The 14,498-nt window shown below is 33.0% G+C and overlaps 1 protein-coding gene across 6 annotated transcripts; it reads right to left on the reverse strand.

Annotated features, from left to right (window-relative positions):
* Positions 1-148: 148 nt before the first annotated feature.
* LOC116010331 (protein STRUBBELIG-RECEPTOR FAMILY 3) lies at positions 149-8,220 on the reverse strand. 6 transcript variants are annotated; one of them, XM_031249689.1, is made up of 18 exons: positions 8,105-8,212; positions 7,839-7,931; positions 6,408-6,549; positions 5,761-5,887; positions 5,609-5,680; positions 5,424-5,489; positions 5,234-5,305; positions 5,076-5,147; positions 4,919-4,990; positions 4,772-4,837; positions 4,608-4,673; positions 3,578-4,008; positions 3,016-3,470; positions 1,958-2,226; positions 1,663-1,801; positions 1,247-1,383; positions 999-1,155; positions 149-693 (listed from the first exon to the last, which is right to left on the reverse strand). In XM_031249689.1, exons 3-18 carry the CDS (start codon positions 6,511-6,513, stop codon positions 598-600), a joined length of 2,403 nt encoding a protein of 800 aa, XP_031105549.1. In that variant the 5' UTR covers positions 6,514-6,549; positions 7,839-7,931; positions 8,105-8,212; the 3' UTR covers positions 149-597. The 6 variants fall into 6 exon arrangements, with proteins under 6 accessions (XP_031105549.1, XP_031105547.1, XP_031105550.1 ...); XM_031249687.1 differs by having other exon boundaries at positions 7,860-7,931; positions 8,105-8,211; XM_031249690.1 differs by lacking the exon at positions 7,839-7,931 and having other exon boundaries at positions 8,105-8,220.
* Between the last annotated feature and the right edge of the window lie 6,278 nt (positions 8,221-14,498).

A 14,498-nucleotide genomic window follows, 5' to 3' on the forward strand; every position in this document is an offset into this window, starting at 1 on the left:
TTTTTTATTTTTTTGGTAACTAAATATTACACCATCCACCCCTGTAATTTGCTATGTTACACACACACTTTGAAAGAGTAGCGATTTCCCATTTTCTCAAGAAACCCGTAACCACTACCCGAGAATAATACTACAGCAGCAAGGAAGATACAAAACTTGAAAAAATTTCACTAAATAATAATAATAATGATAATAAATAGAAAAAAATGCCGGTTGTTAAACAATTGGGTTAGGGAACTTATGCATCAAGGCCAACATGTTGCCTAAATGAATACTAGAATGATACATTTTCAAATGCAGAAGAACAAAAAAGCAAAAATGACAACATGAATAGGCGTAACAAAACAACGTAACGAAAGGCGCTTTGCATGGATGGGGTTGTTATCATCAGATCATTCCCTCGGACCGTACAAGACATATATATATATATATCTTGTGTTAGCAGGGTTTAAGACCACAACCTTGTTTATAGGATGGTAAAGCAATGCTGGTTTGCGCCTTTGCAGTTACACTCTAGATGACTTCCCAAGAAGTTCAAAATCCGATTCTTGATTGTTCATTGCCTCGGGCTTTCCAGTGTGGCATTGTCTAGTGTAGTCACTCATCCTCGGATCTATTGGAATTTTCCCTCCTTATCATTTGTATGATGTCCTGCACAACTTCCGACATTGCTGGCCTGAACTCCGGCTCAGGCTACCAAGAAAACAAGACTACATTCTTAACATGTCGAAAGAATAAAGTATGGAATGTTTCTAGGCGTTGGGCACGTAATATATATGGAGTAAAATATAAATGTGCAATTCAACTATCAGTTTAGACAGAACACGTCTTCCAATTTGGTATCAGTTCAAAATGTATAGTCTAATGATCATTTTCAGCATTATAGTTGAGATGGGACATATGATTACTTCGCGTTTCCATCCAACTGAACTACATTTACTCTAGCATAATAATATTTCCAAGTATAGCACACTAGGAATATCGAAGTCATAACTTACCTGAACACATCGGGCAATTATGTCGGCGAAGTGTGATAACGATTTTACGGGGTATTTTCCATTAAGACAAGGGTCAACCATCCTTGTCAAGGCTTCAATATCGTGGAGCTGAGGTATGGCCCATCTAACCAAGGATTGCTCACCACGACTCCGATTACTAAAATAATCAAAAGATAATTACATCATATCGCTTGTAAAGGGGGGCAAAAAACATAAAAATAACTCAGGTGTTGGACAAGGATTTTTACCTGTCATATGACATCCTGCCCGTTAAGAGTTCCAACATCACCACCCCAAAACTGTAAACGTCACTGTTTATGGTATAAATTCCCGACTCAGATTCTGGGGCACCATAGCCATAGGTTGCAAGAAGTTGTCCTGACAACTGAAAATTTCGTGATGTTACATATGCAGTTTTCAAGCATCTTGGAAGTTACAAACATAATATAAACTCAAATCCGTAGAATGAAGTTAATGAATTGAATACTATAAAACACTGGTAATCTCATTATTTAACCAGCAAAAGAGGAGCTGGACACTTTCAAAAAGGTTTAACCCTTATAGATAGATCTCAATCTTTGGAATAAAGTAAGTTGGCAATGGATCTTTGGTAAAACATTTCGCTTTAGATCAATTAAAAAACTATTTAGTATTTACACTTTACCTGACTTGCAGCCCCTGTTGATATCAATGGAGCCAAACCACAATCAGACACATGTACAGCAAGCTCATCATCAAGGAGAACATTTGCTGACTTCAAGTATCTGTGCACAATCGGTGGCTCACAAACCTCATGCAGATACCTTCACCATATAAAAGAAAATTGTTAATCCATGCCCTTACTTGCATTTTTATTTGAGTAGATTAACGCAACCTTAAAGTCCAACCTGGACCTTCCCTTTATTATTATTATTATTATTTTGTTTTCCTACTAATAACAGTAGAAATATGTAACTTACTCCAATGCTCTTGCAGCTCCCAGAGCCATCCTGATGCGGATATTCCACGAAAGGTCTTTCTTGAATTCATCATCAGAGTGCAATGCATCATGCAATGATCCATTACTGCAGTATTCATAAACCAGGAGCCTTTGACCATGCTCCGCACAGTATCCCATGAGCTCAACAACATTAGCATGACGTATCCTATCAATGCTGTTTACCAGTTCAAGAAACTCATACTCCGGTTGACTGGAGAATTTTGTGTCCAGTTTCTTGACAGCAAGAAACTACAGAACCATTAAAAAGAAGAAGAAGAGTGTCAGAGGTGAATCATGCAGTTAAAAACACCTAGCCTAAGGAGTGGGGGGAGAAGGAGAGGGAAAGAGAGAGATTCACTATTCTTAGATAGAAAATAAGTTACTTGGAGTATTGTGAATGTTTAGTGAGAATATAACTTGTGCACTAAGGAATCTATTAAGGTAGATTATCTCATAAGTAAAGAATAATACTGAAGGGCACAAAACAATCACTGAAACAGTAAAAGTATATATAAAGCTGGAGATGTGTTTTCTCTTTGACACCAGAAAATCCTAGTCAACCAGACAAACTTTAGACCCTTAATATTGATCATAGAAAATCTGTAAACGAGGAGCAGCCAAGCAGATATAGATAGTTGCAATTAAAGCCAACGGGCTTTCAATGATCCAAAAGTTATGATTCAGCATGAAGAGACAATATGCTCAGCACCAAGATTTGTAGTCTCCACTGGCAAAACTTAACCAGTTTTTAAAAGGTTTTTCCTAGATATTTACATGCCAAGATCTGTAAAAACCATTCTTAATAAAGGATTAAAATATAGTTTTTTAAAGATAATACAGCACTAATAATAAGGATATTCAAGAAAAATCAGGGTTAGGCTACTCAAATGCCAAAGAAGATGATTACAACTTAAACGTGGGTTTAAACAGAATATTCAAAAGCAATAAAAGAGTTGAAGATCGAAATAAAAAATGGGAATCAGAGACAGGTACTCGATATTAGTAGGTTTACTTCAATCAGAAGAGATATGCCCATACCTTGCCATTAGGGAGCTCTGCCCTATACACATTTCCTAGACTTCCAGTTCCAATAAGATTATCTTGAGAAAAACTATTGGTATATTGCTGAAGAGATGCTACTGTGTATGATTTCACAGAAGTTGGTGGCAGTGGCCTGGTTGAACGCTTCATTACATTTTCTTCAGCACGTGGGATTGGCTGGACAATAACCCTCTCTTTTGGTGAATCTGGTGGTGGTGGTGGTGGTGGAGGAGGAGGAGGAGGAGGAGAAGCTGGTGGTGGTGGAGGCGGCGGCGGCGGTGGTGGTGGTGCCATCAAATCAATATCAAATCTGCTCAGGTTAATCTCATGGTTGTCCTTCTTTGGTATAGCACTCATGTTTTCTCTAGTTGCTGCCTGTTCATTGTGTGGTTTTGGAATGGATACAGGCCATCTTGTACGCTGCTCCTCCTTTGGCACTACTACTGGAGGAGCTGTAGAAATACATCTGAGAATGTCATCCTTCATGTGCAGATGCATAAATGGAAGCAAAGATGTGTTTATTATGTGAATAACAATCATAATCTAAAAATTCCAATACCTTTCTCTATATCAGAGCCAGGTTGAGGCAATGAGCCATTATTAGCGGGGTTCTCTCTTGCCCCCATATATGGAGCTATTTCATGCCGCTTGGGAATCCTATGATTCTCTTGTCTTTTCTGAAGGCACTTGGGTAAACAAAGAAGGATTGCTAATACCAATACTATAAATGACAATACTGCTCCAATTGATATCCCAACTACCCTTTTCGTTGATGACTTTTTGCTTGTGGTAGAATTTGATTGCCCAGTTGCTGATGGCCCATCAGCCTGCTTTGCAGGTCTCCTGTCAGACTTTGGTGGTGTCTGTGCAGAAGTTGGACCCCCAACAAAGAATGGCGGTGCTGGAGGGGGTGTCGTAGAGGATGTTGGTGTCGTGGAGGATGTTGGTGGAAGTGGCGCACTACTGCTGTTGAAAGGATTTCCATCTTTTCTGTAAGATAAAAGTACTTCAAATAGTTAGCTCAAAGTAAAATCCCAATACTTGCTATTGCTGCTCATAAACAAGTATGTTTCTATTGGATCACATATGAGCACTTCAGCAGCCAAAGAAAATAAGATCCAAAACGCAGAATGCAAAAGACACTTCAGTTTTTACAGGTAATGTTTAGAAGAATAGAATAAACATGATTTCTTCCTAAAAACAGAATTATTTGTAACTGTTTACACCTAAGCGACAGCCAATATATGGGACAACAGCTTTGTGTGAAAACAGGAATAGCCAAATCCTATAATGCTAGATCAAACTTAGGTTGGTTGAAATCCATTTAGAGTTTGAATTTTGTATTTTTTTCACAAATACTGAAGGGGTTTTAATATAACATATACTTTACAATATACAAATTATATATAAGGATACTTTGGTAATTTCATGTCCAAGCTTTACATCCCCCCTATAACACATATATACATATAGGTGATTCTTCCCGGAAAACTTCAAAGAATAAAAAATTGTTTATGTTTGTGTAGCTATAAAAGCTGATCAATGTGGTACATAATTTGTGATTAAAGTTTAATTATTGTAGCACTTACTTGAAATCAGGAATAGTCAGGAGTTGCTGTGGTATTGGTCCAGAAAAAAGGTTATTTTCGATATTTCTGAGGGGGGAGGAGGAGGGAAGAAAGTGTTAGTACAATACTATATCATTCTAGAAAATACAAGTGTTGAGTGATAGAAACAAAGTAAAGAGGAATACAAATCTCTGAGGGGAAGATTTTCCAAAACATCAAGGGTTCCAGAAAGTTGATTGCTCTGCAAATGACTGGTGGTATCAAGAGGTTAGCTTAAATAGCATAAATCAAATGAATCGAACTGAATGATCTGGCAAAGTTGAATCACTCACAGAGTTATCAAGGCAGACAAATTTCCCACTGATGGTGGCAATCTCCCACTTAAATTGTTATTAGATAAATCTCTGTTTGTAATTGGCAAAGTTAGTTAATTAAAAAAGTAGAATCCTACATTTGCATTAAAGAAACGATTTTCTATTGGTTCCGTACAAATTCACCAAAGCTGTAAGTCCTTGAAAGGAATCAGGAATCTCTCCACTCAAATGATTTTCGTTCAGAGACCTGGAAGACATGCAAATTTATATCTAAGCAAAATATTGATTATGAAAAACAAAGATATGCAACACACGGTGTGGAGAAAAACTTACATAGCTGATAATTGACTCAGGGAAGACAAAGAATCAGGAATACTTCCAGTAAGCTGGTTATCTGAAAGAAAACTGCCAAAAGTAACGATCATTATATATTATGTTTAATAACTATGATCATTAAGCACATGAACCCTCTTCTCTTCTTCATCTAAATTATATGTTCTTAAAGAAAAATGCTGGCACATACAGGGTCTGCAAGGTAACCGGTAGATTGGATGGAATTGAGCCTCCAATGAGATTGTTGCTCAGATCTCTGCCACAAGACATTCCACAGTTATTATTACGCTAGCAAAGGAGTTGATGGTGATATCCATATTGCATGTATATGCAGAGACAAGGAAACATGGTACAAGAGATTGGTTTCAGGCTTACATTGTTTTGATAGAAGAAAATCCTTCTAAGTTATCCCCCAGCTCTCCTCCCAAATTAGCACCATTGATCGTACTGTATAGAATATGACGAGAATAACTAAGACCACAATTCAACATATCCAAAAAAGATTACAGTAGTGGAAGCAATCATACATTGATACTATATTTGAGTCCTCGCATACGACACCTTGCCATTTTCCATCACATGGGTCTCCATCAACACCCCAGCCAGGAAGAGGAGGCGACCCCAAAGCAGTAAACAAAGTATTAATCGCAGCAACTACACCATTGTTAGAACAAAATGCCAATATCAGATGTGGTTAGAATCCACAGATACAGAAAGCCTGATTAGAGAGAGTTACAATTTACAAATCACTCGAACAAATAAAGTAACAATTAACAACCACCATCTTCTGCAACTCAAACAAACTCTAACATCAGGAAGATAACAACATACAAAGATTAATCATTTTAAACACCGCGCCATGTACACAAAATGTTCAACAATGTAAAATACTAAAATTAGTCATTTAGTCTCAAATGAAAAAGGCTCTGGAAGCTGATCAATAATTAGATTGGACACTTTAAAGAATTTAATTGCATGAGTAAATCTATTACAAATAGTCAAGAACAGGTACATCAACTGCTTAAACTCAGCTCATAGACTTGGATAAGCTTCCCAGAAAATCCAACTGAAAGAAACCAATTTTATTAAATAATAACGACTATACAACTAATTAAAGACTACTACGGACAAAAACATTAAGAAATTAGCAACCATTGAGGGCATTGAGCCTTACCATCTCCAGGGCTAGCCCCATCAGAAATTTGAGCAGCCAAAATCAAGAAATAAGCCAAGAAGATCTTCGAAATCAAGCAGAACATAGCAGATCTCTTTCCACGCATTGATCCAGAAAATCACTTCTTTCTCAATCAACTCTTCTGCATACCCAATACAAGTATGGAAAGAACAAAAGTAAGAATCCCACAATGTCAGTGCGTCATCGAACTCAGAACTTTAACACATTCCTTCTATTTAAACGGAAAAAAGAAAAAAAAAAAAAAAAAAACCCCAAAATTTTTGGGGGCTTCATCGACCTCAGAACTTTAACACATTCCTTCTATTTAAACGGAAAAAAGAAAAAAAAAAAAAAAAAACCCCAAAATTTTTGGGGGCTTCATCGACCTCAGAACTTTAACACATTCCTTCTATTTAAACGGAAAAAAGAAAAAAAAAAAAAAAAAACCCCAAAATTTTTGGGGGCTTCATCGACCTCAGAACTTTAACACATTCCTTCTATTTAAACGGAAAAAAGAAAAAAAAAAAAAAAAAACCCCAAAATTTTTGGGGGCTTCATCGACCTCAGAACTTTAACACATTCCTTCTATTTAAACGGAAAAAAGAAAAAAAAAAAAAAAAAACCCCAAAATTTTTGGGGGCTTCATCGACCTCAGAACTTTAACACATTCCTTCTATTTAAACGGAAAAAAGAAAAAAAAAAAAAAAAAACCCCAAAATTTTTGGGGGCTTCATCGACCTCAGAACTTTAACACATTCCTTCTATTTAAACGGAAAAAAGAAAAAAAAAAAAAAAAAACCCCAAAATTTTTGGGGGCTTCATCGACCTCAGAACTTTAACACATTCCTTCTATTTAAACGGAAAAAAGAAAAAAAAAAAAAAAAAACCCCAAAATTTTTGGGGGCTTCATCGACCTCAGAACTTTAACACATTCCTTCTATTTAAACGGAAAAAAGAAAAAAAAAAAAAAAAAACCCCAAAATTTTTGGGGGCTTCATCGACCTCAGAACTTTAACACATTCCTTCTATTTAAACGGAAAAAAGAAAAAAAAAAAAAAAAAACCCCAAAATTTTTGGGGGCTTCATCGACCTCAGAACTTTAACACATTCCTTCTATTTAAACGGAAAAAAGAAAAAAAAAAAAAAAAAACCCCAAAATTTTTGGGGGCTTCATCGACCTCAGAACTTTAACACATTCCTTCTATTTAAACGGAAAAAAGAAAAAAAAAAAAAAAAAACCCCAAAATTTTTGGGGGCTTCATCGACCTCAGAACTTTAACACATTCCTTCTATTTAAACGGAAAAAAGAAAAAAAAAAAAAAAAAACCCCAAAATTTTTGGGGGCTTCATCGACCTCAGAACTTTAACACATTCCTTCTATTTAAACGGAAAAAAGAAAAAAAAAAAAAAAAAAAAACGAAAAAGAAATACCCCAACTAACGAAACGGGTACCTATATTTACATTATCTCTCTGAACAGCTTTGGGCGAAGAATAAACCCGGAGAATAATGAAGATACACAGCTCTGTGTGAATTATGAGCAAATGATGAGAGCAAGCAGAATGATTTCACATAAAGCACAGATTTTTACAGAGATTTACTTAAGAGGAAACGCTTGGCAAGAAGTAATTAGCGGCTCAATCAGTATATGCTTTAGTAGTAAATCTAGAGGGAGCTAAGGAGAGAAAAAGCTCTCACCTTTGCAATAGCTGGACGCAAGAAAAGTTGAAAAAAAGCTAATGAAAAATGTAGAAAGTTGGGAAGAGACGCTGAAACTTTTCCTCTCAGTAAAAAAATTAAAAAACAAAAAATGGAGAGCAAGGAAATAAAGGGAGTCACTGAAAGTCGTATATATCTGCTTTCATCAGTCTGAGTCACTCCGACCAAGTGAAGTTGTGCCACGCGCCACGCCGGCGCGTACTTTTCAAATTAATTAATCATGGACGGCTGCTGTCTGATGAACTGGGGGTTTATCCTACTAACTATTGTTATTTTACCATTGCTAACTGTTTGTGGTCTGATGACATCATTATTAAGGTTTATAAGGTCATACAAAAATAGATACTACTAATTGATGAGAGTATATCAAACAAAAAACTTAAAATCTAAAAGTTTAAAGGTAAATTTAAAACGTATTATTTTCCAATATTTTCATATATATAGAAGTGAATCAATGCTACCAAGATGGTAACATGGATTAGTAATTTAGTATGATATTATTATTTCCCTAAATGTTTTAATATAATTTAGATATCATATATTAATGTTTACAGTAGTATTGTTAAATAAGTTATTTTTATTACTGACATAAATGTTTTATCATTCTATCAAATTTTACTGTAAACGTTTCAGTTTATGATTAAAGTGTTAATTAATTTTTGTATTTAAAAAAATACCATAATACACATTGAACTAATCACTTATTTTATGTTTAGAAACAAGCCAATATGATAATCGAACTAATTAAATTCAGATCTATATATATTTTCAAACATTTAATTTATTAATTAATTCGCAGTAATCTGTTATACCCCCCGAATGTTGCTGCTAACAATCTATCGTTCATTAATTCATTTATCACGACATTAAATACTCAAGTATCGTATTTCATATTAATAAATAATAAAATCTCTCTCTATATGTTGAAGCGACAAGAAATAATAGTATTCTATTAAATTGGCAGTTGCATCATCTAGTCTGCTCCAATATCAATAAATCTTTGGTGAGTTGAAACCCATGCATGTAAATATATATATATAATAAGTTTTTACATACGTGGTGCTTATAATGCATTAATTAAATTTAATTACTCATTTTGTCCCATTTTACCGTTATATTTACTATTGGTCAAACTAACTCTTTTTTCTTTTTTTTTATTTTATTTAGTAATTTTTACTTATTTTTAAATTTGATTGTTTGTGTTTAATAGTACTTTTAGTATAGTTTCTAAATATATAAATGTTGTATATTAATACTAAACTTAATATTATGAAAATTTTGATTAAAAATAACTTCAGTCAAGCTTCAACTAGACACATAAAATGAGACAGGTGAGTGTATATTAATTTTGTCCACAACAATTAATACTTTAATAGTTTATTAATTGTCTGCATTACACTAGTGTCAAAATATATCTACACATGCCAACACCTTTTCGGTCAAGTTCAATATACAGAGTCTTTCGACTATATAATCTTTCTATAATTCTTTTGTCTATGGATATTAAATGCGTAGGGGTGGTCGGGAAGGGCTACACCTATCACTCGACTCACCTTATAGTTTCTTCACTCACCCGCAACCCGTATCAAGTGTACTTTTTTCAAAATCTACCCCGTTCCATCGAGTGTGGGTACCCACTAGAAGTACTCATCAGTCCTCCACTTATTATGTTATTACCAAATAAATAATGTTTAAATTACTTATGCACAACAAAATAATAAATACTGCTAGTTATATTATTAAAAGATAAAATAATAGAAATATTCAAATATAATAATTGTTATTTTTAAAAAAAATAAATTTATTAGTTTAGAAGTAAAAATAATAAAAAATTAATAAAAGTTCTTAATACTTTTATGATTAAATACATACTAATATTTATTTTCTCTCTCTTTATATATATATAGGGCCAGGTTCTATAAAGGGTTTGTACATAAAATTCGAATCAACCGACTCACATTGAGTTTAATTTTTTAAGATCCACTCGCCACACACTATCACCCAGAAAACTTGATCCATGTACTATAGATTCAGGTGAATATTTATCGGAAGACTTAGGGAGGAAAAAAGAATAGTAGAGATCAAAGCACTTCTGGAAAGTGCCAGCCCCGAAGTGGTATTGTTTGATAAAACATGTATATATGGAAGCAAATTTTTTGCACGAATTGAATGGTGTATGAAGATTTCGTTGTGAAAATTACGGAGTATAAATTTGGAAATTAAATTTATTATAACAATTATTAGTAAATTATATAGTTGCCGCATTATTAATTAAAATAACTTTTGTGTGGGCTATACTGCACAGGACAACTCATGTGTCATGGCAGAATGACAGCCTTTATTTATTTGTTTATTTATTTATTTTTACATGATTTATATTTCTATAGGTTGCTGAATATTCTATCGATCTGTGTGTTTGTGTATGCATGCATACGCGCACTATCTGATCATTTAAACGTCGTTATAGAATTTTTCTTTTACTGTACTTTATTTCAAAATCCAATCATATATTCAAATAAAGTTGGATTAGCGTTCCAGTTACCTGATTGACTAAATGAAGCATAATTCTCATATCAGATTAAACAATTAATTAAATAGTAATGGAGTTATAAAATATAAAATAATTTTGTCTAATAAAAAATGTAGTATACAACATTTGGACTTTGGAGTATAATATATACATTTATTAACACATAAACAAGACAAAAATATGGGCATAACCTGAATTAACAAGTAATGTTTTTTTTGACCTTAGGTCAGTAACTAAATTCCTTTCACTTAAGTAATTAGTAATTAATTATACATTTTTTGTTGTTTTCTTTGTTGGTGCTATTAATCCTTTAATTATACATTTTTTGTTGTTTTCTTTGTTGGTGCTATTAATCCTTTGACTATATAGCTTAATAGGAAGTCGTATAATTTTATTTTTTTTGAATACTACTAACTCTATTATAATGCAGTATCTGTTCATAACTACTTTCTCAATCTATTGAAACACAAGAGTTCTTGCCTCCACTGAGACTCGAACCCACCACCTCCCGTATAAAGGAAAGGGTTTGATGCCACTGGACTACAAGGTCCTTGGCAGGAAGTCGTATAATTAAGAATCACTCCGTATATATTGTCAAGATAAACTTGTTACTAAATATAATTAATTATCATATTCAAAATGAAGCTAAGTATCTTTATACTTACAATATACTAACTACTACCTAAATTAGTTTACCTCATGTGATCATTTGTTGGGTATGGCGACGAGGTAGTTTTCACTCATAGTGCACATTTGGATAGCGATCAAGTGTTTTTTTCATAAATCAAATATTTTAATGCATTAAAATTAAAAATGGCCAGTTGTAATGTCACATAGTGCAATGTTCTACCTATTTGCAATTTTTAATCACTTTATATGCTCTAAATTCCACATTGAATAAATTGATTTTATAAAACAATTCAAACTTGAATGGACTTGGTCTAATTTTTTTTTCTTAGCTCAAATGCAATTTGATAATAAAATTCCCGTTTGTGCCAATATAATAATTAACAAATAACAAATGAGTTTCTCACATTTTTTGTCGCCATTTTTCTTTCGACCATTTTTAAAAATGTGTCTTATTTTTAGTCTAAATTTTTGAAATGTTCTTAAATATAGTAGGATGAAGTTTAGTAAATATTTTTTTCACAAAGTAATAGTATTTTGGATATTTTAAGATCAACTATGGAACTTTTTTAAGTAACAAATAAAAGTAAAAATAAATTAAAATTGATTACCAAAAGTGTAAGTTAAATTATAGTCGAGTATTAATAGATGTGAAATTACCAGAATATCTTAACAAATAACTCAATTGAATAAAATCATCAAAGTTGATTACCTAATTAAGTACAATAAGTTGTTTAAAACTAAATATTATAAATTAAAACAATATAGTTAATATTAAATTGGGTATTAATTCAAAAATTAAATCTAAAGAGTATTACGGAGTCCTTTTTTTTTCTTTTTCTTTTTTTAATTTAACGCTGATACTGTTCCACATGAGATTAAACAGGATCTAAAAAAGCATATATACGTGATGGTAGATTAGAAACAAAAAGCTATTGTAATTCTTTTCCAGGTTTTTTGTAATGTAATTGGATAACCCTTTTAGATATTGACGTGTCATGTGTGGAAAAGGGGAATGATATTATGGTCTAAGTCTTGGCTCATATATTAGGAAGCTTCTTGATATTGCACTTTCAACTTTTGAGTATTTTTCTTCTCTCCCAACCAATTCTTTACATACATAAATCAACAATCTTTTTCCACCAGGTTTGGGCGGTCAAGATTTCACTTTCTTTGTTATTCTTCAACAAATTGATAGATATTCATTTGAAATTTCTCTCTCGTTGATTTGAAACCTCAAAAAATGCTTTCAAAAGTTTTTTTTTTTAAATTTAAAACTTTTAGTGTGTTTAACTATCAACAAAAATTAAAATAAATGAAAAATATTCAATATGATCAAATAATAAGTATAATAACACATTATAACGTTAGACGTGTATTTTGTAACAGCTAAATGAAAGTGATTAAAAGTATTTTTGTCTCCCTAATAAAATATATTCTGTATTTGATATTGACCGTTGGCTTTAATAAAGACATTATATAATTGGCCTCCCTTTTCTCTCTAAAACAAAAAGCTTTTCTCTGCTGCTCAACTTCGGCTTCCACCGCCGGCCTCCGGCCGAAGCTCTAATGGAGCTTTGAGCCAGCGGTTTTGGTCACTTTCTACGTTTACTCTCGCTCTTCTTCCGCCCCGACCTCCGTTGCAGCTCCGTCCGCCTCCGACCACCGCCACAGATCTTCTTCTTCCGTTTTCTTTCCCTTTGAATAAAATAATAGTAGGTAGATATTGGGGTTTGTGTTGGTAGTCTTTGAACTCCCAACCCTACTTCGGCTTTACCACTTTTTATTTTCTCTATTATTGTGTTTTCCTCTCGTTACTTTCACGGGCTTTTTCCTCTCGTTACTTTCACGAGCTTTTCATTATCATTAGCATAAATCGTTTAGTTTGGTTTCGGCAAGTGTTGATCTTATCATGGGCGAGCAAAAAAGAATGATGATGAAGACCCATATTTTTGATGAAGCTTTAAGCTCCTTGAAGGAACATAGCTTCCTAGTTATGAAACAGTCTGCGATTCAAGTTTTCTATAGCATAGTTAGAAAAGTTGTTTCTATGTCTGACTGTAAGGAATGGTTTACCATTTCATTGATCGTTGATGTAAACGTTTTATGTTATGAATTAATGGAATATCTACGTTTACCTTCCAAAAAAAAAAAAAAAGACATTATATAATTATAGCCAATTAAAAAGAGAGTGCCTGGCGAATTTCCTCCATGATGTAAGATAAAGAAGCATTGATATTAATAAAACAAATCCGAATGAGGAAAGTTACGAAAAAGGATACAAGCTAAGCCGCATCATCACAACCCGTTGCCTTTCATTGCTTTTCTTCTACTGTAAACTTTAACCGTCAGTTCATCACCTACCTCATCGAATAAGAATCTGGTGCTTTCCATGACCACAAAAAGCAACTCTTAATCGATATGAAAATTATACCTCCCCACCACGTTGGGGGTAATTAAAGTCGTAGCTTTATTACAAAAGTAATTATGACAAAAACATATTTATCAATTATTAATATATTATTTGTTGTAATCAACATGGTTGGCGTGGTGGTTCAACACATCATCCCTTACGCATGAGGTTTACAATATATACCGACTTATAACATATTTATAAGTATAATAATAATATAATGGTTGATTATATGGTATTGCATATAGTTGTATTAGCATGCATGCAGTTTACTTATGAATAATTCAACTATCTCAAATTGTTAGGTTATATTATATTATACTTTAAACAAATAGAAACATATAAGATTGTCATTAGGCTTCAAATGTTTTTGCATACACTTTAATACTTTTAATTATTTAGTCCATTTTTTTAAACTTCAATATTGTTATTTTCTTCGAATTTAGTGTTTTAATATAAAACTTCGAATTTCCTTCTTCTGATCTCTCTTTTGACAAACAATTAGCGAATTGTGTCTCCTATTTGTTTCTTTATTAGATTGAATGCATGGAGTGACATGTCACTCCATGTTTATTTATGATGCTTTCTTTTGCGGTCTCTTGCATTAATGAAGTCTCTTAGCTTTATTTAATTTCATATAAAAAAATAATGATTGGATATATAGAGTGAGAATATAAGTAATTAAATAATTTGAAATTACTAAAATACTCGTTAGAATTTTTAAATCCTAAAACTGACATGATCATGCATGCAATGTTGAGGGCATATTTACAATTTTAAACAATAACGTAATGTCAAAATGA

The sequence above is a fragment of the Ipomoea triloba genome, chromosome 2 (genome assembly GCF_003576645.1).
Source record: "Ipomoea triloba cultivar NCNSP0323 chromosome 2, ASM357664v1".
NCBI lineage: Eukaryota > Viridiplantae > Streptophyta > Magnoliopsida > Solanales > Convolvulaceae > Ipomoea > Ipomoea triloba.